This window comes from Equus asinus, chromosome 25 (genome assembly GCF_041296235.1).
Source record: "Equus asinus isolate D_3611 breed Donkey chromosome 25, EquAss-T2T_v2, whole genome shotgun sequence".
NCBI classification, from domain to species: Eukaryota; Metazoa; Chordata; class Mammalia; order Perissodactyla; family Equidae; genus Equus; species Equus asinus.
The window spans coordinates 45,661,510-45,687,366 of record NC_091814.1 but is presented as its reverse complement, the minus strand read 5'-3'; the positions used below and the strand labels follow the sequence as shown (position 1 = coordinate 45,687,366).

Sequence of the window (25,857 nt, the reverse complement as noted above, 5' to 3'; positions counted from 1 at the left end):
ATCTCTCAGTTGTATTCTCGCCACACTATGATGGCTAAGATCATGGCTTCTTAGCCATTGCTCTGCTTTGTGCTCTATGACCTTGGAAAAATTATTCAGTCCATCTGAATCCATGCCCTTGTCTTTTAAATGGGGAGGGAAGGGGTGAAAACAGTACCTAGCTGCTCCACACAGTGCCTGACAGCCAGCAAGTGTGTGTAGGCCTAGCTAGGGTCTCATTATAGATCTCTAACGTCCTCCACTAAGGCAGCACTTTTACCCTCTTATATTCTAGCCATGCTGTGCTACTTTCTCCACCTTCAAGGAGAAATTCAAGTGCCAAGAAGATTGAAAGCTCCCTGAAGGCAGCTTTCATGTATCATGTTTTTCTTTCTGTTCCCCAAGACCCAGTCTATTGCTTTGCAAATAGTAGACATTCGCAGAATAATGGTGAGGCATGCGTGCAAGAGAGAGGCAGAGAAGGGGAATCGTACACAGGTTGTGGGAGAGGCGCACAGGTGGGGAGTCCATCAGCTCCAAAAGCAGTGGAGTCACATCGACACCAGTCCTCGATGACATCTCCAGTCCCTGAGCACCACAGAGAGCTCATGGTGGCCTCCTGCAAGAGCTTCAAGAGAGGGCAGAGAAAAGAGTGAGTGTCAGAGAGCAGGGCTGGGTCACCAGAATCAAGAGACAGAGCATCAAGGCTCTGCTTGGCCCTCAATAACTTCCAGCCAGTAGGCTGTAGCGCCACTCCACTATTTTTTATTTGTTTGAGGAAGATTAGCCCTGAGTTAACATCCATCACCAATCCTCCTCTTTTTGCTAAGGAGGATTGGCCCTGAGCTAAAATCTGTGCCCATATTCCCCTGTTGTATATGTGGGATGCTGCCACAGTGCGGCTTGATAAGTGGTGTGTAGGTCTGCACCTGGGATCTGAACCAGCGAGCTCTGGGCCACCAAAGGGGACTGCGCAAACTTAACCGCTACACCACTGGGCAAGCCCCGACTTCAGTATATTTTGATCTAAAATTCCTATCCCAGGAGATCGTTTCTGGGAAGCCTAGACCTCATAGGACCTCAAAGGCGCCTCCCTCTCATTAGTACAACAGTTCATCCCTGTGATCAAGGTCATTACCTTGGAAGCAAGTCTTCCTCCACCTCCCATGTCCCTCCTATTCTGTTCTATCATTCTCACTTCAGCTTCCAGCAAGAATGACCTCTTTCCCATACACTCAGGGGGCCTGCCCTGACCACTGTTCTCTCTGCCCAGAGGCATGGAGCCCTTTCTCAAATGTCTCTCTGTGCATCCTTATCTTCACCCTGCCCCGGTATCTCCTCTCACTTACAATATCTTTGCAGTTCTTCTTGGGTTGTAATTATGCAGTAGGCCTCTCTTTCCCAGTAGAAGGTGGAAGCAACGTGGCAAACAGGCTCAGAACTGTGCTCTGGAGCAGTCTGCCCCGTGAGAACTCCAGCTCCACCTATCACTGTTGTGTGACCTTGAGCAAATTACATACACTCAGTGTCCCCAGTGGTAAAATGGGGAAAAAAATAGCACTTTCCTCATAGAGTTGGTGTGGCAATTAAATGAAATAATATATATCATATGCCAAAGGGACAGCATAGGGACTATGCCGTGCACACATTAGTCACACATAAATAGTACACATGAATCATTGGTAAATGCCAGCAGTTATTATTGTCTTTGAATGACAGGGTTGGGTCTTATGTGGAAGCCTGTGAATGCCACAAAGCCTAGAACAATTCTTCATATACAATTTCACAGCAGAAATTCACTATTAAATAAAAGGACAAAAGAGTAAAATTAGACCAGTGAGGGAAGAGAACTTGTGATAGGGGCAATTCCCTGCTGACGAAGTAGATCCTGACAGGCACCAACCTTGCCTTGGGGTCTCGCTGCCTCAAGGGGGGCGAGCCCAAGATGGGGGAGAGGGTGAGACTGGCCGCAGGGCACATGGCTGTCCAAGCTGGCCAAGGTCAGAGATTTCACTCTGGGGCAACTCGACATCTGCAGCCTCTGCTTCTCCTGTGATGCTCTTCTCTGTCCTGCTCTCGCCACCCCCACACAGAATTGCTAAATTAGAGAAATGAAACAGCTATCCTGGAAAACTTTAGGCCAAAAAATTAAAAGCAGGAAAGAAAGAAAGGAGGAAAGGAGGGCGAAAGGAAGGAAGGGAAAGAAAAAACAAAAAAGAAAAAAAAAGAAGAGAACAAGAAAAAAAAAAGGAGATAACTCTGCAAAAATCAAAATGTCTGAGGGGCTGGCCCCGTGGCCGAGTGGTTAAGTTCGCGCGCTCTGCTGCAGGCGGCCCAGTGTTTCGTTGGTTCGAATCCTGGGCGCGGACATGGCACTGCTCATCAGACCACGCTGAGGCAGCGTCCCACATGCCACAACTAGAAGAACCCACAACGAAGAATATACAACTATGTACGGGGGGGCTTTGGGGAGAAAAAGGAAATAATAAAATCTTTAAAAAAAAAAAAAAAAAATCAAAATGTCTGAGCCCAAAGCCGGTAGCTTATGTTCCATTCTTCCAGAGCTCAACACAGGCCATCTTACCTTGGAAGCAAGTCTTCCTCCACCTCCCATGTCCCTCCTATTCTGTTCTATCATTCTCACTTCAGCTTCCAGCAAGAATGACCTCTTTCCCATACACTCAGGGGGCCTGCCTTGACCACTGTTCTCTCTGCCCAGAGGCATGGAGCCCTTTCTCAAATGTCTCTCTGTGCATCCTTATCTTCACCCTGCCCCGGTATCTCCTCTCACTTACAATATCTTTGCAGTTCTTCTTGGGTTGTAATTATGCAGTAGGCCTCTCTTTCCCAGTAGAAGGTGGAAGCAACGTGGCAAACAGGCTCAGAACTGCACTCTGGAGCAGTCTGCCCCGTGAGAACTCCAGCTCCACCTGAAATAAGGGTCCATACTGGCCCCCTCCTCAGACTGGGAGCCTCTAGGGAACAGAGACCAATTCTTGGTTACCGCTGGGATTTGAGCAGAGTCGCAGAATTGACAAGGCCCTTTTAGGTGCTAACACTTTCGTTTGGGCTCCATGATAAGCAGTATTGTGACTTACAGTAGAGGACATCTAGAGTCAAAGAGATTAGGTGACTTGCTCAGGGTCACAGCCTAGTGAGTGGGGCAGCGTCAGAACCTGAGCCCCATGGGACCGATTCGACCTCTCAGGCTCTTTGCATCAAGCTCTCTCAATTAACGCTGTATCCGCCAGCTCCCAGCATGAAGCCTGGTACACACCAGGTGCTCACTTTAAGCTTTGCCTGACTGAACCTAATTCAAATTAAAAAGTGTGTTTTTTTAAACCAGGAAAACAGACTTCCTTGGAGATAGGTGGGATAAAAAGGAATTGCGGTTGCTGCCTTAGAGTCTTCAATCAACAAACGGCTAAGCACCTCCAAGGGACCATTTCTTGTGCTGAGTGTTAAGGGTACAACGGTGCATAAGACCTATATGGCCCCCGCCCACATAAAGCTTACAGCCAAATAATGAACAAACAAACAAACAAAAGTTACATAAATAACCAAATAACCACAACTGTGGTAGGGGCTCCAAAGGAAAAGAGTAAAATGGTGGCAGGATGGAAAAGGGGTAGGGACAATCTCACAGAGGAGTTTGGGAAGGGCTCCACGAGGATGTGAGTTTTTATCTGCGCTCAGAGGGACAGATCGAGAGTCATCTGGTCACAACAGCTGGGGAAGTGTTCAGCCTGGATGAAACTTGGTTCTAAAATCAACTGAGAAAAGGCTCATCTGGCTGTAAGAGGCAGTGGCGGCAAAGAGATGCTCAACAAGTGGAGGGAGGCAGGGCTGATGACGGAGGGCTGTGGAGGCCATGGTAAGGGGGCTGTGTGTCACAGTCTAAGACCAATCGTAACCCATTAAAATGTTTTAAACAGGAGAGCAATGTAGTCAGATTTTCAATCCAAAGGAGCAAGAACCAACACTTCTGATGACCAACATTTAAATGCCATTTCTTCAAAAGCTTTAACTTTCCATCTTGGATCCACACCATTCCATGAGAGTTCCTACTCTCTGAATCCTGGGCTACAGGTAACTGTAGAAGGGAGGATGAAGGTAGAAGAGAGAAATCAAGAAGGAACCCTTTTGGGAATGGAAGAGAAATGAAAGTTACATTTTCCTTAGTACCTACAATGTGCCAGGTGTTACATGTTAATTACAACCTAATTATTATTAGATTCAATCCTGATTCCAAAAAGAAATAGGCCTTTCCCATTTTTGTTATTATTTTTCTCTAAGGAGAGCAGCTGAACTTTCAAGCCAAGTTCATCTATACGTTCATTTCTCCACCCATTCATCATTCATTCATTTATTCAGCAGAGTGCCAACTATGTGTCAACTATTGCTAGGCCCTGGAATTCCATAGAAGAAAAAGCATTTCTCATAGTCTAGAGGAGAGTAAACAACGATGATAGTAGGTGATGCGTGCTTTAAAAGATGTATGCACATATACAATGAGAGCTATGTGAAGGGACTCTGGGTCGGCATGGGAGAGTAAGGGAGGGCTTTCAACAGCTGGTGACATTTGAGTTGAAACTTGGAAGTAATAGTAGGACTTTGCCAGTGTCAGGAATGTGGGAGAGGGCATTCCTGGGAGAGAGAGTCTCAAGTCTAAAGGGCCAGAAGCACGAGAGAAAATGTGTTGTGTTTAAGTAAGTACAAGGAGTTAAATTTTGCAGGACAGAGTATAAATATAGAGTGGGTACAATCTAACCAAGTGAAGACAAAATTGGATAATGAACTGTGCTTGTAATGATGTGCTAATGACTTCAGATTGTATTCAACAGAGTCTGCAAAACCATTGAATTAACTTGCTGCAATATGATCAGAAGCCCATATTGGACAGATGACTCCGACTGGTCTAACAGGGAAACCAGTAAGGAGGCCACTATGATAAGAAGATGGTGGCCTGGTGGTACAATGGATGACTGAACTAGTCAGGCTGTGACAGGGGGTATGATAAAAAGAGGATGGATTCGAGTTATTTTTCATTCTTGGTGATGGAATGGATGTTAGGGAATGACAAGGAAAGTCTAGGAAGCATACCTGGTCTCCAGTTTGGGCAACTTGGTAGAAAATAATGCCATTCACTGGGATGGAAGCACAATAGGTGTGGTTTGGGGTGGAAGATGGTGAGTGCAACTGTGCTGGGTTTGAGACACCTGGTTGGTTGTATGGTTTGACCTACCTGTTTCTGGATTGCAATCACAGAGAGACTGAAATATGGTGTCAGAGATTATCTAGTCCAACAGAAGGAGGACAGTGAGGCCAAGGGAGGTTAGAAAATTCACCCAAAGATATACCAGAGAGGTAGAGATAAGAACACACACTGAGTTACTAATGCCATGACTTAGCACGCTTCCACTTCTCCTTTCCTCTTCACTCATCTCCATTCTTTGGAGAAAAGGGAAAAATTAGAAGGAAAAGCAGAGGAGCAGAGAGAATAGCAAAGACAGAATATGTCTAAGGAAGAAGAAAGGGAAGAAACATACGATGGCACTGAACTCCAGCTTGGGCCACCTTGTCTATGTGTTTAGAAATTCAAGTGTTCAAAAGATGGCCAGATGGAAGATATCTCCCAACCTCTCTCTTAAGATCAGTGCAGGGAGACAGGGAAGGCCAAGGTTTGGCAAGCAGAGGATCCAGAAAGGGGGTTGCTAAAGACAAAACTTCCTTCAGCTTCCTCATTTGGCTCGTGATGCCCCTGCAAGAAGCAGGGACTCCTTGCCCTCCTCTCCTGCCAAGCTCTTCTCTGTCCTGCAGCTTTGCATGTCCTGTCCCATAGGATGGTTCTGTGAGAGAGCTCCCTGACGCTGCACTTCCTAGGCAAGTGCACAGAAGCTCGGGGTACCAGCTGCAGCAGCCTTGGGTGTTCATAGAAGAGAAAGTGGCAGGTAAGGGGAGGGCTGGGCACTGGATAAAAGCCACTGCAGCTTTGGGTCTCCATGGTAACACAAGCCCCTCCTTCTCTTCATCCTTCCAAGCCCCCTCCAGTTGTCTCTCCTCTCCCGCTCCACTTCCTATAGTCACTTCTATCAGATTGAAGAGGAATTTGTTCCTGTGAAAAACCTTATTTTCAAATACTCAATGAAATATCTGTGGCAGAGGCAGATAGGTGAGAGAAACACACACACATGCAAAATCCCTCCCGTTGGTTTGAGCATCACCTATGAAACAAACTGTGACACACCAGGTGTCCCTTAAAGGAGGAAAGAGAAAGCAATTATCACCGCACCTGGATGGGCACACCTCTCAGGCAGGTAAGTGGCTCACTGCTGTGACTATGTCTTGTTCCCCAAGGTCGCCTTTGCTTATAGTCTCAGAAGTCCCACACTCTGAGCTTCATCTTTTTATTTTTGTCATTGTTGTTGTGTGTGTTTTGATCCACTCTATTCTTTATGTCCTTGAGCAGATCGGAGAGCAAGGAATGCGCCAAGACCCTGTCTCTGCCACATTTCTCCAGCTTATCCTTTGGGGTCAATTCATTTTCTCCCAGCACCTTTGGAAAGGGAGCAGCAGAGGGAAAGGGAGGGTGCTTGGGAAATGTCATAGCTTAGCTGCATAATATAAGGCAGAAAGATCTGCATGGACTGGCGTTTTGTTCTTAGAGTCAGAGTGATGGGCGGGAAACCAACCCCCTCCAGATCCCTTTGGGATATGTGCCTGACATGCTCCTTCCAGTCTAGCTGAAGCTGGTCCCAGGCTTGGACCACTTAGGGGAGCTGGTCTACCTCCCATGCCAATAAAGGGGAGGCAGAGCTGAGCCTCCTCCCGTGACTGTCCCCCAAGGCTTTCTGAACAATGACTTTGGTGACTACAACTGCTATGCCGCCCTATCTACCTTCTGCTTTCCAGCCCTTGTTGCTCAAAGACCTATACAAATCTGAGCTGTGACTCCTGAGTCATTACCATGGGTGCTGTGGATACACTGATTTGATTTAATATGCAAACATGCAAATCTAAGCAAATTAGGTGCCTGGATTACCTAAACAAAAAGTCTCACTATCCATATTCTAGCATGGAGCTCAACTGCACCCTGTCACCTCGTCAGGCCATTTGGAGGGCCCTCTGTAGTTGGTGATGCCTCTCTGAGCCAAAAGTCCCAGGCCTCTTACCCTCTGGGTCTGGTTGTTGGTCACCAATTCATAGATGGGGGCTGCTCTGGTCACCTCCAGCAGAACTGGCTCGGCCGGGGTGTCAGGGCTGGACGTCACATGACACAGAGGGCAGGACGAGGGGCATCGTCCCTTGCTCTGGCACTCCATGCGGACTCCAGCTGCCATGCGCTTGGTGCCAGACTCTGACAGGCTGGCGATGTATTCTGGGAACGTCAGTACCTTGGGGTCTCTTTCCCGCTCCTCCGACTCATCAGATGGGGAGTTGCCTGCCAGACACAAAATGAAAAGGAACAGTGAGGAAGGTGAAAGAGCAAGGACTTGCACGACCTCGTGGCCCCTGAGTGCTGGAGTCAAATCCTTGAGGGGTCGGCAATGTCACTGAGGGGGTAAGAATGTGATTCTGTCGTCCCACTTAATCTGGGGAGCCCCTCCTCTCAGTGACCCACAGAGTTGGGAGTGGCCCCTCCCAATGTGAGACCAGGTTGTTTCCTTGCTGAGACTCGTCAGCTCCACTGCTCCTCTCAGAGGGACGCTTCTGCAGTATGTGTGCAGGATTTATGACTGTCACCAATAATACAAACAATAACGGCGGGGCTTAGTCTAGGATTTGTTTCTTCATCCATAAAACGGAGCTATTAATAGTACCTACCTCTAGCATTGTGTAATGAATAAATGGCACAATGTTTTTAGAGCACGTAACACAGTGGCTAGCGCACGTCACCGATTCATCATAATAGTTTTAATCATAACTATCGGTAAGATTTATTGAGCCTGTGCTATGAAAGTGGGAGCTGCTCAAGACCTCTTTAACCCTGATAACGGCTCTCTGCATGGAGTTCTATCATTACACCCATTTTACAGATGGGGAACGTGAGGCCAACAGCCTCAAGATCGCACAACTAGGATATTGTGAGAGCTGGGATCTGAATCCAATTCTGTCTGATTCCTGAACCTGTAAATCATAGAAGAAGAGGACTTCTCTGCCTCATTATTAATCAATGTATCAAAGATGGGGAGCATACTTTGGCTTTTTCAAAGAGATTGCACTCCGAAACCTCAGAGACAGGTTCATATCACCCTTGACTGAGAAGTAAAAGACAGGGAAATTCTTGGTTTATTTTTGGCGACAAACATAGGAAATGCCTACTAGCAAATAATACTCTGTTCCCTATGGGAGAAGGCCCTGCTTGATAATTCTCTTCCAAGACTTCATGGTTTTCCATTTAACTTATGAATTCTAAAGCAAGATGGAAGTAGAGTCTGCTGACAAAAAGCCCTGGGCTACTTAAGAGATCCCTGACCCTTCGTGGCACAGCCGTCATCTGGAACATGAAACAATTTCAGGGAGACCCCTGCGCTTTTGGAAACAATGGCCAGACACAGAATGTTCACTCTGGTCCTCTCAGACCCATCCAGAATGCTATACTTGATGGGGTGGATCTTTAGGGGAACTGGTTGGAAGGATTTGCACAGTGGTTCCAGAAGGTGCTTGTGAGATGCAACTCATTGACTTCATAAAGGAGTTCTCTCTTTTGGGGTCCAGGGAGCTCTGCTTTCCTCCCTCTTGTTTGCATGTAATAGGAGCCCATGTGGAATGTCAGGAGGCATTTCAGCCCTGCTGTTTCCCAGATGAGCATCATCATCATGCAGATGAGGTGCTTGTACCCAGAAGCTCCATTGACATGGGGCTCCTCTTGTGCACTAAGGCAAAGGATTCACTCAGTGACCATCAATATGCGCTATACTTCATTTCACATTTGCATCTTGTTTAATAACAGACCCAGAGTTGAGCTCAAGCCCTTCCTAGGCTATAAGAGAACTGCATAACTGCACATGCCAAAACCAACAATGATGTCATCAAATAGGAGGCCCAGAAGCCCCCACGAGCTAGCCCCCATGTTGCTCGAAGCCACATGTAATTTTTTTTTTTTTTTTTTGAGGAAGATTAGCCCTGAGCTAACTACTGCCAATCCTCCTCTTTTTGCTGAGGAAGACTGGCCCTGAGCTAACCTCCATGCCCATCTTCCTCTACTTTATACATGGGACACCTACCACAGCATGGCTTTTTGCCAAGCAGTGCCATGTCCGCATCTGGGATCCGAACCGGCGAACCCTGGGCCACAGAGAAGCAGAACGTGCGAACTTAACTGCTGCACCACCAGGCGGCCCCCAGACATGTGACTCTTGATTGACATTTAGCTTATGCAACTCATGGCTGGGAGTGTTTGGGAAGTGGCCATGATCTGGCAGGACCCTCCTCACCCAGCCCCTGGCCAGGCCTCCAATCTTCTTCAACCGGCTATGCAGACTGGGCAGGGATAAACTGGGGGTGGGGTGAGGCCTTTGGATCCTTAATGTGACTTCTTGAAAAACAGGCCTTCATTCATTGGGAAAGTGAATAAAATTCCAAAACAAAAACAAAAACAAAAAACAGTAGAGATGCAGTGCTTCTTTTCAAGATAAGGTTTTTAAAATTCTGCTGTGCAAGCCTTGCCTGAGAGCTTGAGGGTCTCTTGGCAGCCCTCAGGCCCCTTACAATCAGATGCATGGTCGACCCAGAGCCCTCCTGGGGGAGAATGTATTCGACTGAGGCTGGGCAAAGCGTTTCCACAAAATGACCACTAGATGGTGACATCAAGTCTAAAATGACTTCTGTGAGAGGGAAGAAGGTGTGATCAATCCTGTGTGGCCACTGAGGCACCAGAGAAAATAAATTTACGGAAAAGTAATGCCTGGAGACTTAAAAAAATTTGTGGTGGCACAGGTTTTTTTCAATGGAATAAATAAAATATTAATGAGTAAAACAATTCCATAAAATTTATCCTAAGGAGAATAATAGAGACATGTAAAGTAACTGTGAGAGACACAAGACAACGAAGGGCAAATAAAACTCACAAGGGAAAATTTTAAAAAATGCCCCTCACTGTCCTTCACAGGGAGAACAAGTTACCTCAGGGGAAATAATATGCCACCAAATTCCTTTTCTCTCACCTTTAATCCCTAAATATCCAGGAACTCCCCACCCTCTGCATACACACCTATCTACATACCCTCTGCCTGTTCATTACTTAGGATGTACTATTCCGACAGACAAATGAGGCCACTAGAGGGCACTGCAAGCCCAAACATTGCCTGGAGATGAATGACAGCCTCCCTGCCCTCCAGTGCTCCATCATGAAGGCTTGTAATTGCTGTAAACATTTGAGGGGCTGTCCCCTCATTGCTGTCTTCTGGCTATCCCAATTAAAACCAAGAGGCAGCTCTTTCCCCTCAATATCCTTCAGCCCTGGATGGGTGCAAGGTTAGGGAGAAGAGAGGCATGGGAAGGAGGTTACGGAAGAAGATGGTGAGAGGTCACCAAACTCTTATTTGAATTCAGAATCATATTTTCCTTCTCCTGAATATTCAGGTCCACATACAGTGAGCCCTGCTAGAGGACGGGAGTAACTGCCCCTCCGGTCCCCTTGCCATGCAGGATGGAGCTGTCTAGAGAAGAGCTGGATTTACACAGAAGTAATGAGCAGCGAACTCCCCAAAGCCATCTATTCAGGCTCCAGCAAAGAATAGAGATGTGTGTGAGGAGGAGATTTTTCAGAGAGGAAATGCATTTTCCATGCACACTTAAAGATACAATTGGGAAATACTCCTTAGAATGATGGAGTCTGGTGGTGAAAGCCTCGATAAATCTCCCTGTGCCCAAAGAGAGCACCTATAACCATCATGTCTGTGGCAAGTGGAAGAGTGGTCCAAATCCCAAAAGCTTCAGGAGAGTCTGATCTTTGAGACTTGCTTATAACTCCTCCTCAGGGTTAAGTGGGTGGCAGAGAGGTTGGGTGTGGCGAGTCCCAGGGAGGAGACCCCACCTGACCTCCTCATGGTTCCGTGGCTCCCCCTCCACTGCCCACTCCAAATACAGTGCACTGGTACTTCTGCCCTCTTCTGCCCTGCAGCTCCTGGGTAGAAATGCTCTAGTAACTTGAGACGCTACATTGTCTCTTAATAAAATGAATATTCTACTTCAACAAGTACACAGTCTCTGGACACAAGAAAGAAGCTACAATTAAGGTCTTAAAAGATTATAATTCACAAAAAAGTACCTTCTGATTAAGAATACCCAGGTGTGCCCCCCCCACCCCGTTGGCAGAATTCACCCCATTCCTCTCAGGGGAGGCTCTGGAGTCCAGCCAGCACAGTTAGTGCTCTTACAAGCAGAAGAACAGCCAACCTGGAATGTAGTTAACAATCTCAAAACTGCAAACCATTTTGCAAATACAGTTTGCTATAAATAAATGCCATTTGCTCTGGGCTAAATCTGTATCCTACAGCACTCAGTGGATGAATTTCCCCAATAGAATATGGTGGTTTGAGAATATTGGCATCCTCACTGTTCAAAATCTCACTGTGGATGTGCCCATGGCCTTAGGCATGTACATACTCACCCACCTAGACTCAGGAGCATATGAGAGTGATGAAGGTGATTGTCCCATCCTCATGCAGGCTCTACTCTGCTGGTGGGAACTGACAGGCCATAAAGGTGAATTCATTGTCATGAAGTAAACTGGTACAATTCCTATAGGATTCTGGACTGCTTAAGAATCTCTCTCCTGAGTTGTTGCCCAAGGCAATGAGATGCTAATGACATCACAGCTAGAATTACAGAGGCAGTTCATTAGGCAGCAAAGAAATCAAATGCAAACTAATCAGATCCCAGCTTTTGGAGACAGCTTACGATCCACAGGAAAGAAAGCTTGACATGGGGCAAATGAAGCACGGCCATAGCAAACTGCGCCCTGAAGTCCCTGACACCCTGCATTCCAGGTGCTACCCCCACCCGTCCCCACCCCGGGCTATTCCTGTTCACACACGGGACATCCTGGAGTTATCTGAATTCACATTTCCATCCGTGTGCCCAGGCTCAAATCAGTCTTTCAGGATGTTTTTGGACAGAGACAGAGAGGTTCAGGTCACTCTGGATGGTCTTAATGTGAACTCCTAGACCTGCCATGGGACACACCCTGAGACCTGAACAAAATACAATACAATGGATTAATAATCAGGGAAAATAGGATAGAGTATAAACTGGCCACTTCTCTCTACACCTCTATATGAGATGATGAGAGCTCTGGGGTCAGGCACTGTCTTCATCTTTGAAACTCCTTTCTCTAGTTCAGGTGTAGATATCCATATCTCTATCTTTCTATCTGCATCTATATATCCATGGATATATGTATTTTTTGGAGGGGAAAGGGGGTGAATATAGTAAGTCATGACCATAGATTTAAATTTTAAAAACAAGTCAAACAAAAAGCATTTGAAAACAGCCTCTAGCCCCTTACTAAAGTCCCAAACTGCAGATGTCACTTCCTCCACACCCTCCCCAGCAACCTGTTCCTCCTCTTGTAGGTCCTAGCCCAGCAAACAGCACCAATTTCCTAGTTTCTCAAGCCAGGAATCCTGGCTTTGTTGTCGGTTCTCTCCCACTCTCCCAATCAATCGCCCAGTCTTCTTAAGTCTCCATTTCTGACCTCCCCAAACCATCCACTTCTCTGCTTGCCCTCTGCTGCCCCAAGGGCATGGTAGTTGAAAGTGTGAGGTCTGAGTCAGACTGCCTGCGTTTGATTTCTCACCTTCCCACTTGCTGGCTGTGTAATTTGGGGTGAGTTTCTTAACCTCCCTGTGCCTGGGCTTTCTCATATATAAAACGGAGATAATAACTGACCTGAGTTAGTAAGTCTGTGATAAAGATTAACTGAGTCAATCCATGAACAGAGTTGAACAGTGCTTGGGACATAATGAGCACTCTCTAAAATTAATTATTCTCACAATGGCTGTCTACTTACCTGCCCTGCCCACTAGTCATGCCATCAAATGGTGGGCTCCTTCAGGGGTGAAATTACGTCTTGTTCTCTGCTATAATAATCCACGGTGCCTAACATGTAATGTAACTAATGCATTCAACAATTTATTAAACAAATATTTATTGAATGCCTGCAAATGTTTGTGGAGTTAATAAATCATTTATCATGACTTGTATACAAAGTGTTCTGCAGGTACTAACTACACAGGCTGGGTTTAAATTCATTTCTTGCTTTGCTGTCCTGGGTCCTTTTGAGATTTTCTGGTTTTCTTCTAAGAGGGACATCAATCCAGAGTGAGTTCCACTTCTTTCAGGTACAAATGGGAATTGGTCAGAGATAAACTAGTTGCAGAGATTTGAGGAAATACTTCAAAAGTACATTTTGTAAATTTTATAAAACATACATATGCATCTCAAAGGTCATTAATGTGCATTGGGTTGTTACCTTGGGATTTCAAGATTGGAGCCTAAGAAAAGGAATAGCCAACTGTGCTGCTGAAGAGCAGATGGTGGTTTTCCTATGGCCAGAAAAATGTGAGAAAGTTGTAGCCAGTAATGTCACAAAATGTTGAAAGGACATGACTGGTACCTGGGCCTGTGAGGCCATGGGGACCAAGCAGCAGTTGGAAGGGACATCGATGTGGGGGTTCTAGGAGCTCTGGGAGAGGAGAGAGAGCATCATACTGAGATTCAGCATCATGTGCTCCACTTCACCAGCCAAAAAGGCAGTGGTTGTGACAGCAAAAGAGAGAAACATTCTGGACCCCAAGGATGGTCATATGAACAAAAGATGAAAACCTGTGTCTTCTGCAGATTCTCTACATTGCCCCATCTCAGCCTGCACACAGGAGCCCATCCACATTTCCAACACACACTCCTCAGTACCCATTAGCTCAGAGGAAGCATATCTTTCTTTTAGGGTTAAATACAGGAAAACATGCTGGTTCGCATGTTCAAAAACAGTCCCAACTCCAAAGAGTTTATATTCTTGTTCCTCCCTACAAATGAACTCCGAATTTAAAAACAAATCCTTTGTCAGGATGTATCCCTTACTTTTTGTTCTAAAATTAAAGTTACTGTACGCTTGGGATCTAGTTATTTGGTATTTCTTCAAGAAGTTTCTGGAAATAGCAGATAATCTTTGTCACAGGCATGAGCAGCATCTCTGGGTGTGGCGAGGTTCAGTGTCATAATTAGCCCATCAAATACCCACTAGGCATTTCAGCAAAGCTCCATTAACTGGGAGGTTCAAGAAAAGGTGTCGTCTGGAAAATTGAATTTTTTGTTTAATTGACACTTACCCAGAAAATGCTTACTTTCCCCCCAATCCTTGCTGACATTTTTCTTCTCTAAAAATGCCGTTTTCCAATTTTCCAACTGCCTTATGAAGCATTGCCCACCAAAGAGAATTAAACCTTTCTCCAGGGGACCCCCAGGTGGTGATTTTGCTCATCAATTATGACTATGCAGATTTGGAAGCTGTAGGAGACAGAAGTTTGCCAAAAGTTGTTAGGCAGCTTTGGCATCGGAATAGTTAATTTCATAACAGATTGACTAAATTTGCTGAAGCCTCTGTCAGCCTCTTTCTGGTCAATAATTGTGATGTTCCATTTGGAACAAGAGGTTAAGCCCAAGAAACAGCAGGACAGCAGCATCCACCAAAGCATTAATAAAAACAGATAGCCTTGGCCTGGCATGACTCTGATTGTACCCCTTTTTTAATCTTAAACTTACTGTAAAGAGGAAAAAACGAAGACAGCTCAGTGATGCAACCACCACTTAAAGGATGCCTGGCGATCTCTCTCTATACAGCCCATGCATCTCAAGAGGAACAGAAACAAAATGCAAGAATGACTAGGAAGCCCTAAAGCTGGTGCTTCAAAAATGAACTCTTCTAATTAGTTAGACTGTCAGTCCCCAGCGGGCAAGAAGCTGCCTTATGTTTGCTGGATTGTCATGGCTCTCACCCAACGCCCCCCGCTTGGTAAGCGTTCAACAAATGCACAGGGATGGAAAGAAGCAAAGGGATTTTAGCTTTTCCTAATCTCTGATTGCCTGCAACTCCTCCAGGCTGCAGTCCAAAGCCTCATTAGGGTTTGCCATAAAGGCCAGGCCTGGAGACCTGCGGGAGCTCAGAGAGCTTATCTGAAAGCACTTACTAAGTGCGCAGGCTGGGCTGATGTCATTCTCCTCCCCACACATCCTTAAAAGTCTTTCCTTCTCTCTTCCTTCCTTTCTCCTTCTCTCCTTCCCTCCATTCCTTCCTGCCCGTCTGTCCTTCCTATATACTTACCGAGAGCCACTCTGCTCCCGCTGTTCCTAGTCTAAGTAATTCCACTGGTAATTTGTGCCCATGTCCAGAGGAACACGTGCCACACTGTATCAGACTGAGTTTGGTTTTAGGTCTTGTCTGTCCCACTCACTTCCAGGGTGGGGACTTACTCATCCGTTTGACCCTAGAGCCTAGCACCCAGAACTCTGTAGGCCCTCCCTCTGTCTTGGCTGAACTATAATAAATTGGTGTGTGCTAACACCCACCTTTGGTAATATTTGCATGATTCTGTTTTTTCATTTGCCTCTTATGGTCACATTTCTTTCTTCACCAAATGCCTTTCATGCAACTCTGGGCAGATCACCAAGGTTTTTGTTCTTATCAAGTCTCTCGCTCTTGTTTCCTGGGGCTGCCATAGCAAATTACCACAGACTGAGCGGCTTAAAACAACAAAAATTTATTCCTCCAGTTCTGGAGGCTGAAAGTGCAAAATCAAGGTGTCAGCAGGACCACGCTCCCTCTGAAGGCTCAAGGGAAGAAGCCTTCCTTGCCTCTTCTAGCTTCTGGTGGCTCCAGCATCTCTTGCTTGGCGTTTCTTGGCTTGGAGCTGCCTCACTCCAATCTTGGCCTCGGTTGTTGGATGGGTTTCTTCTCTGTGTCTGTGTCCAAGGCTCTCTCTCCCTTCTCTTATAAAGACACCAGTCATCGGCTTTAGGGCCCGCTTTAAGTCCAGGATAATCTCATCTTTACTTAATTACACGGGCAAGAGCCTATTTCCAAACAAGGTCACATTCCAGGTGGGCATGAATCTGGGGGGCCCTGTTCAACTCACAGCAGTGTCCATAGCCTTTAACATGGTGACATTGGTAGGTGAGCCCTCCCCTGACCCACAGCCAGAGACAATTCATTTGCTGGCCACTTGGGAGCTGACTGACCATCCCGTGGGCAACAGGCAATAGGAAGAGGGAAGAAGTTTCTGGCTCCATCAGTGTCCAGAGGCTGAGCCGCAGCTGTGTGCAGCTTCTTGTCAACATCAAAATAAACCTGACATAGAGATTCAGAGTCACAGCCTTCCGGATGTGCAAAGCTGCATGGGATTATCCCTGCTGATTCACCACGGACAGAGTGGCAGTGAGGGAGGGAGGCGGGGAGAGGACGAGGCTGAGAGAGAGGTGAAAATGAGGAACACCTGCGGGATTTGCTATTTTCAAATCTCCATTAGCAGAGAGACCACGTGAAGGAGTGGGCGTGCTCAGCAGGCTACTGGGAAAGAGGCTCCTGGGCACTTCTCTGGAGATTAAGGCTTTTTTTTTCCAGTCTTGTTTTTCCTTTCTGGGAGGCTGAGCTGAGAAGCCAAGTGCACACCCCCAGACCACTCAAGAGCAGGTGCCTCCCCCCTTTCCTGGTCCTCGCAAGAAGGAGCCAAGAAAACTCAGGAAACTAGCCCAGGGCTAAATACAGGGAGGAAACTAACGGAGAGAAACAGACAACAGAGAGCATGCAGAGGAAAGGGGGCTCCCAGCACCAGCCTCAGCCTCTGCTAATGTGGAGGGCTCCACGGGGGCCTCTCTGAGCTTCTGGCCCTATCTGTGGCGCGAGCGGAATTAGTGGTGCTTCCCTCTATTTACCAGGCAGCACTATTTCTCAGCTAGGGGGTGCCCATGAGTCCCTTTAGCTTTGCCGGAACCATCAGCTCAGTGACATGCTCTTTGTGACCCATTTACCCCTTACTCCACCTAGTCTATCTCCTGCCCTCTATGCTCCAACTCCTGCCTCATCATCTCTCTTTTCTTTCTGGTTTCAAACCGGAGAAGAGGAGCACAGTCCAGGGAAATCCCTTGACAATTCTGAAATGGTAAAGCCGACACATGACCACTACTTGCCTTGGCCCTACATTATAAAAACTCAGCTGCACCTTGTGTGTACCGTGTGTGTATGTGTGTGGCTGAGGATGCTCACATGAGTTATGTGCAGGTGGGAGCCTCTTGGGGCTTATGTGGTTCCACAGCAAGAAATTCAATGCCTTGCTGAGATGCTGCGAAGGCTGGCTTATAAATATCTTTAACTACCAAACGGTCTAGAAATTTTTAATAAAAATATTATTCAATAATACTACTACTCCAACCGGCAAGGGAATGTTGTAACGGTCTCCATTTTCCTCTTGATACTCATCTAGCTTCTGTTTTTCAAATGAATTTGGATGTTAAATCCTTTTGCTGCCCTGACCAATTTATTCCACAAATTAACTATATATGACAGAACTTAAAGCCCGTTACCACTTAGCTTTGCCTCACTGAAATTTATGCTGCTTTCCTGCCCGTTGGAGCCACCAGCTCAGAGAGATTGTAGCTCCTGGTTGTGATTCTGGATTCTGCACAAGTCCCTCACCTCTTGGTGAGTTTAAAATCAGCTGAGTGGACAGCCCTCTGTTCTCAGACCCTCTAGGTCTCTGCAGCTGGCTGTCCAGCCTTAATGAAACTCTTGTTATGAAATGTGGTTTCACCCAGAGCGGCAACACACACTGGTTTGTGAGGGAGAGTCCATGGCTCAGTCTGGTTGCAACATGGTTTGTAAACGGTGGAAACAGCTGGATGCACGAGAAAGCAAAAGTTAGAAGACGAAGAGGCTGGCAAGGAGTGGAGCATGGCTGCCAAGCCACCAGATGTAATTTTAGATTGTACTAAGAGAGTGTGGTGGGCAAGGTGATGGAGAGAAACAGTGCCGTGTCAAGCCATATGCCATGAATTAGTTCAGTTCTGGGTGACTCAAGTGGAGAGAGACTCTAACAAAAGGGAGGTGGTCCAGGATTCCAGGGCATCTGGGTGACAGTGTCCTATGAACAATGGAGGGACTGAGAAGTTTGGGATGGATACAAGGAGACTTTGGAAGCAGGCTTAGCAGCTCTCTCTTTAAATATTTGAAGGGTTGTCACGTGGAAGTGGGATCACATGAATTCTGTATATTTCAGAGGGCAGAATTAAGATCCAAGACAGGAAGGGAGATGAGTTCACTGAACCACAAATTTTCATTGAGTGCCGACTATGTGTTAGATACAGTACTCAGTGCTCATACACACAGATAAATAAGAAAAAGCCCATTTTCCAGTGTGGTGCTGGGGGGAGTGGATAGAAGAGTAGACAGTGGACAGTGATATGTCAAGGAGTGATACTGAGGCATGAGAGCGAGGTTTTGGGCATACTCAGGAGAAAGTCTAGAAAGCTACTCTGGAGGGCGGGGGGAGGCTGAAGGAAGACTCTTGATTCCTTTAGGGACAGTTTTTGTAAGAATTCATAGGTGATACAAAGTAGGATGGGCAGCCTTGGACACGCTGAGCTCTGGACTATTCATGTGGAAGCCAGACAACCACTTGTCGGGGATGTCACAGCAGGGGGAGCACTTCCGAAGAATAGGTTCTAAATCCCTTTTCACAGTCAAATGTTAAACTTCTATTATTCTGTGATCTGACCTTCTTAGTATTTCCCTAAATCAGTGGGGTGGAGCTGGGGATCTGCATTTTATCAGGCATGCCAAATAATCCTGGCTCAGGCAGTCTTCAGACAACAAGTTGGGATTCACTCCCCTAAACAAGAATAATTTATTTTATAAAGATTATCAGAACAGTTTTTAAAAACTCTACAAGTAACCCCAATATGTACAAGAGAGAAAAGTGGGGCAGAGACTCCTTCAGCATTTAACATCATTATGTTTGGTAAAAATAACAACTCTATTGTTTATGGAGCCCTGCAAGCATCAACTCAGGGCCCCAGGGTACAAGCAGCCTAATTTGAAAACTACTGATTCAGACTCTGATGACATTGGCCTGAACTGTTCCAGAAGTAACCAAGCATGCTCCCCAGCCCAGAGGACCAGTTACTGGCCCTGAGAAGGGTATTGTCACAAGTAGTAGATTCCATCACTGACCATCTATTGTCACTTTACTTCTTGGATTTTGTTAGACAAAAAGCACTGTGTGGTCAGTCCTAATAATGGTAATAATGAAAGTCAGAAAACTTTTATACTCTTGACCAAGAATAGATCTACTCAATCATATCAGTTCATCTCACAAAGAAAGGACTTCCTGGCCAAGTCAGATAAGAAGGTAATACCCATACAGACAGCTCCATTCATGGGGACAAGGGAAGGGCAGATATAGAAGCCAGATCTAATGCTGGCAACTATGGGGTTCTGGGACAGGCCCCTGCCAAGGAAGGAAGAGGCTGTTATTCATGGAGCAGGGTCCGGTTGGCAGTTATGATAACCAGTAAAGATGGCTATCTTGTCACTTTGCCCATTACAGCCCCTGAGACCAAGGTCTCCTTTAACGTCTAAATCTCTCATGCACACACACGGTTTTTTTATTCAATAAAGAAACTCCTGGGCGACAGCTGATGGGGAGCAGCAGCAGAAGTCATGGCAGCAAACAGCCAGCCAGGCAGCCGTGGTCCTGCTCAGCCCCTGAGCCAGCAGAGCCTCCCAGACCCAATGATGTGTGAGGATGTGGTCTATGAGGAGCCCAGAGTCTCCGGGACCCCAAAGGTTGGACTACCAGTGAAAGCAGGAAAGCGGACGTCTGGCCCTGGAAATGAAGGAGAAGGCCAGAGAGGGGTGCAGCCTCTGTCTGATCTCAGAGTAAGGAGCCGAGGCAGATGCTCTGAACATATCATGTCCCAGGCCACTATCAGCTGACAAAGATCCATCTTCACCTGGAATTCCTTATCTCATGATGTGAGGCAGTTAGATCTGGGTTCAAATTCAGAGCTCTGAGACATATCACAAGATGCTTAAACTCCTTGGGCTACAGTTTCCTTATCTGTAAAATGGCTTAATAACAGAACTTATCTCACAGGGTTGTTCTGAGAGTTAAATGGGATAATACATGCAAAGCCCTCAGCATGGTGTCTGGCATCTTGGCTCTCAACGATAGCTATGGTTGACCACTATATCCCCATTACTCAGCCAGTCTGGCACCCAGTAGGTACTCAGTACACAAACAATGAATGAAAAAGCCATTGATGCTCAAAAACAAAACAAGGATCTCCACAGGCTAGAGACAGAAAGAGAATACTCAGTAGCAAGCGAGCCCTAAACTGGCAGGCTTCAGATCTGCAGGAGCTGTACCCACCAAGGTTGCTGTGAGGTCATTCCTACATAGTAAAGGGATCAGAAGTCCCCCACCTTGTGGGGAAACAAAACTAGGATTGAGGAATGGCTCCACCACTTGCCCCCCAAAATGAGGCTGAGGAAGCCATGACTTAGTCCAGGCCTCTGACAGTACAGAGTTGCCTGCCCCAGATGGCAGGAGGGTATAGAACCAGAATATGGGCCCAGCTGACCCACTGGCTTCAGTACCAGAGCTACCAAGTTCCCAATAGCAACACAGGATGGGAAAGTGGGAAGGAGAAGATGATGCTAAATTCATAATTTGTGACAATATGCTTCCACTTACAGTTTTGAGGCATGACATCAATCAAAAGATGTGGCTGGTTTGCCTAATGGTGGTCTCTCAGGCATCCCTGTGGTTGACAGCACGCTTCATCAGAGTGGCAGGATCCCTATCTATGGTCCCCAGGGGACCCTCAAGCCTGGCAACCAATCTCTCTGGGAGTTGAGTGATTCTCTAATTAATATTAGGAGAAAAAATGAGTAGCTATTGACCATGCTGAGCTTTACTACTTCAAATAATAAAAAGTACAATACTAGTGGAATAAGATTTAATTTTGATTCCCCAAGCCAACCTTTCTGGTTACAAAATATTTCTCCCTGAAATGCAATACTACTTGGATGGTACTTGCATGGGGTGGATGGTATATAAATGGCAGCATTTTAAGGACATCCATTCCACATCTTGAATAACTACTTATAATACTTAGGTGTTAGTACTAAGAGAGTGCTAGGATTTCTAGATTCTTTTTTATCTTCACAGAAAAGAGAAAAAGCAAATCCCTCCTAGGTATCAGCAAGACCCCAGGGGTATCTTTCCCCTGCATCAATCTGGAATCAGAAACCCACAGAGAAACATGGAAAATAAGCCACTTCAGATATACTAAGTCATGAATTCTATCTGATTCTAAAGCTTATAGCTATAGGATCTTGTATTTAATTTTCATTCCTACAGTAACAAGTCTACCGGAGGACAACTCAGATATTGTCTTTATTGTAGTCTAGTGTCAAACCAGTAAAGCCACACAATGGAATGAAGTCTGCCCCTGTATGCATGTGTGCACGCACACACTCACACATCTAACAAAATACAACCTCCCTTTCAGTGCCAGGAACTTAAATGGTGTCAAGAAAGCTGAGGGAACAGAACCCTTTTAAGGTGGTTGATAAGAAAAGTTCCCATTAGTATTTCCACATCCCTGAGGCACACCTAACTTTGTACTTTCAGAAACAGTGGGAAGTGAAGGCTGTCAACACGTAACTGATGCTGAAGTTGTGTGTGTATAATGGTAAGTACTCATCTCGAGGTTGTTACCATTATTTATTTTTTTGAGTGCAAATCTTTTTCGACCTTTCTTGTGCTTTTGTCTTCAGCCTCCCAGGACTTTCTTTCCATCAAAAAGTTGATTGACATGAGGCAAAAGTCAGAAGTCCCAAACTGGAACTCAATTCAATTTGATAGAGCAAATACTAAGTTATTGAATGTCTATTTACAAGGTCCTGTGTAGGTCTTCTGAATGTACTGAAATGAATTATGTGTAATCCCTACATTCAAAGGATATATTATCTTATAGAGGAGAGGAGATAAGACAGACATACAAAATTTAAGTACCATTTTTTTTAAAAAAGGTCAAATGAGGACCAGATGCTATCCGGATGTTAGACCAGCAGAGGCTTCACTGAGGAGGCAGTTGGGTTTGGCCTCGAGGGAGGAGAGCATTCTCACTAACAAGAGCTACCATTCATGATAGGAGTTGGCAAACTTTTTCTGGAAAAGGACAGATTTTAGGCTTTGTGGGCCATGCAATCTCTGTAGTGACTACTCAACTATGTCTTTGTAGTGCCAAAGCAGCGGCAGACAATACATAAACAAATGGGCATGGCTCATTATTAAAAACGTTATTTATGGATGCTGAATTTAAATCCTGTCTAATTTTCACATGTCATAAAATATTATTTTCCTTTGTATTTTTATTTTTCAATTATTTGAAAAGGCAGAAATCATTCTTAGCTTGCAGGCCATACAAATGCAGGTAGCAGGCCAGCTTTGCCTGGTGTCATAGTTTGCTGACCCCCGATCTAGGGAGTTCTCGCTGTAAATGCAATGTTTTATTATTCTTGATCTCCTCGAATTCTTACACCTGCTCTGTGATGTAGATATTATCATTTCCATTTTCTAGATATCCAAAGAGAAGCTTAAAAAACTTAGGTGGAACAGATTTCAAAGACCTTCCTTTTAGCCACTAGGGCAGGGTACCTCCTCGTAACAGTAAGGAACTCATGGGAATGGTGGAATGAATAGGTTTTCTTTAGCCAGAGGCATTTAAAATCTAACAATACTTTGACAAAGACTATGAAGTTTGCTATCATGGCTGGCTCACAGTAAAGTCATTTTAGACCTCTGTTATCGCCATGTTCTCTCTTCACAGTCATGCAGAGGATGGATATAATGTTTAATAACTCCTGCTTTCTGGGATATAATATTCTCTCATATCTGAAGAAAAAAGAACAGGCCTCTAGCATTTGTTCCAACCTCTCTGCCCCGCACTCGCCCCCATGGTTGCCCAAAGCCCACACATGGCAGGCCTGGCTAGCCCCTGCAGGTAACCGGTATGCTTGGAGACACAATTCTCTCAAAGTTGCTAACTTCACCCTTCACCATTTTGAGTGACGATTTTCTCTTACATGGCTTCTTTACTGTCTCTCGTTTAAAAGCAATTTTATGTGCAAGAGACGAAGGAAGGAAAACAGGAGTTGCCATGTCTCTCGTCACATGTTAAGATTACATCAGGGGGTGGTCTCAATCTTTCTTTGATCATCTTCTTTCTCTGAACAGAATGAAAGTGTCCTTTACACTGTCTGTAGAGTTTTTCACAAATGTAGGATCACACTGGGTGGTCAGTTTCCAGATATGATACCGACAGGTTCATCAGTCAGTCAGTACATGTCCATTAAAAATCTGTCGTGTGCCTGGCATTGTGCTAGGGGCTTTGGGGAGCTCTAAAGTGTGATACTGACCTCAAAGAATTTGCAATGTATTTGGAGAGATGAGACAAGATAAGACTCCTTGGCACCCTACAAAACACTTTGTAAATATTCTATCAAGTAAAAAACAAATCTAGACTTAGTAGGGAGAACTTTATTCAATAAGATTATTGCAAGCCTGGAGGGTGGGGGCACTATTTCAGAAGGGGAGGGGAACTATTACAATTGGGAAAATACGCTGATAGGATCTTGAGAGTTGGGCAAAAAGAGTTTTTCTTCTAAAGGAGAAGTAAACAAAGCTAGAAAGAACCAGGTGTGGGGAAGTGGTGAGGCCAGCCTATTCTCAGGAAGGGCTGTATGGTGGATCAGACTGAAGGTGAGCCAGAATTCAAGGGCCTGAAGGAAGGAGAGAAGCTTCATGAAAGTTTGATTAACAAGCACTTTGTTCTGATTGATCAGTGGGGACAAGCAGTTCAGCTAATCATTTATACGGCAAAGAATGAGAATTTTGAGAGTCTGTGTCTGGCCTTGTCATCGATAAACAAGGGGGACATCTGTGAGTTCTCTCTGAGTCTGTTGGGGAAGGGTGGTTCTTTGCAGTAAGCCATTTTTCAGGACACAAAGGGATGAAGTGGATTTCTCAACGTCCAGGTAAGATCCAACACTGTCAGTTCTCTCTATCAACCTTAGTGGTTGGTTCCAAAATTGTCCTTATTTTAGAGATGACAAAACTGAGCAATAGAGAGTTTAATTGCTTCGCCCACATTCACAGAGTTATCAGTAGAAGAGGTGGAACTTGTGCCCAGGTCTGTCTGACTCTGGGGCTGCAACCAGGCCTACGTTATATGGCCGAGACTGCAAGTGTTAGAGGACAGGCTATCAGGGAGGGCCGGAGAAGTCACAGAGGCTCCTTGGAAGACTGTGTTTTGAAGAAGTGGCAGGAGCTGACCAGGTAGGTAGGAACAACGTGGATTATCAGGGTACAGGCAATAAAGTCAAAAAATAGAGGTGAAGGTGGACAAGGAGGTCATTCAAGAGTTTAACTCTGTGACACAGAGGTTTTAACTGAAAAAATACTGAGCATTAAAGTTACGTAGATAGGGTAGGGCCATACTGAATGGGCCCCTGAAGAAGCCCACCGGGAATTTGAGGCTTGAAGTCATGGTTAGGAGCAAGCCTTGGCCAGAGCTGGATGGGAAATGGCACGGAGGATGAAAACGGCTGAGGAAGACGAGGCAGGCAGTGAACCACAGACTGACTCAGAATGGAGGGATGTATGGATGAATGGGAGACTGCGGCAGAAACGACCAGCCAGGAGGCTGTAGTAACAACGCAAGCTTGAGGGTCTGGGGGCCAGACTGGGGTGACAACCATGTGTAGAGAATGAGGGGCAAAGCAAGCAAGTATTTCAGAAGAAATAAGAGGATTTGTGCCAGTTCTGGATAGAGGAGTTTAAAGAGAAAACCTCTACCTTATAACAAAAACTCAGATTTTCCTGAATTGATTTCATAGGACTTTTGTTTTTAGGATCTGTTAATAGCTTTACCCAAAATAACAAAGAGGCAAACAAACAAAAAGATTTTCAAGCTCTAATATGAAGGGGCAAGCTGAGTGAAAGGTAAGCAGGTTTTTGGTAAATCTTTGAAAAGCCTTTAAAATTCTCATATGTATTACAAATCTCTGAGAAGGAAATATAGCATGCAGTGTTGTCAGAAATAATTTGAATGCAGAATTTATTTCTTGCAGAATGTCTTGGACTAGTGTGCTACACAGCCCATTGTGGAAAATAACCTAAGAGTTACGTTATTGAGGACCTACTATGCGCCAGATGCTCTGACAGCCTTAAGACACTTAGTCCTGACAATCCTCTGTGTTATTCTCATTCTCCCATTTGGCAGATGAGGACACCAAAGCTCAGAGGCTTTGAGTCATTTGTTTTAAAATCACCCAGCCACTGAGTGTCTAACTCCCAAATCCTCCTTCTCCCTTTGCATCATGCTCCTTCCATACCATAGATACACAAGATCTTCAAACTCAGACGTCCCTGGCTTTTGCCAGAGTACTCAATTACTGCATCTGCTGAGTTGTTTTTAACAATTTCGGAAGTCCTTTCCTGGGACACAGGATTTCATGTATAGTGAGCCTCCTGATACCAGCTTCCAATCTATTGGCATTCACCTGCTGTTACACACGGCTTCCAGTGGTATCATTTGGATTTTAGATTACTCCTTTCCCTTTGTTCCCCAGAACCTGACATCTATAAACATGACAACACAGGCAGGAAAGGGCACAATGAGCAATCTCCAGCCTCTTAATGCAGGCTGGTGTGATGTGGGGAGGAGAGGGCGGGCACCAATAAGGTCCTGATGTCTCAGACGTCCCTAGATTTGACATGTACCACCTCAGTGCTCACAGTTGCTACCAGCACA

The 25,857-nt window shown here is 45.5% G+C and overlaps 1 protein-coding gene across 1 annotated transcript in view; it reads right to left on the bottom strand.

The window, feature by feature from the left end:
• The window catches only part of ASTN1 (astrotactin 1), a 292,192-nt gene that overhangs the window by 27,334 nt on the left and 239,001 nt on the right, over positions 1-25,857 (bottom strand). Inside the window, exons 17-18 of the mRNA XM_014845333.3 lie at positions 7,152-7,420; positions 474-607 (exon numbers count right to left, since the gene is read on the bottom strand). Coding sequence (XP_014700819.1) covers positions 474-607; positions 7,152-7,420 — 403 coding nt within the window. The remainder of the gene's footprint in view (positions 1-473; positions 608-7,151; positions 7,421-25,857) is intronic.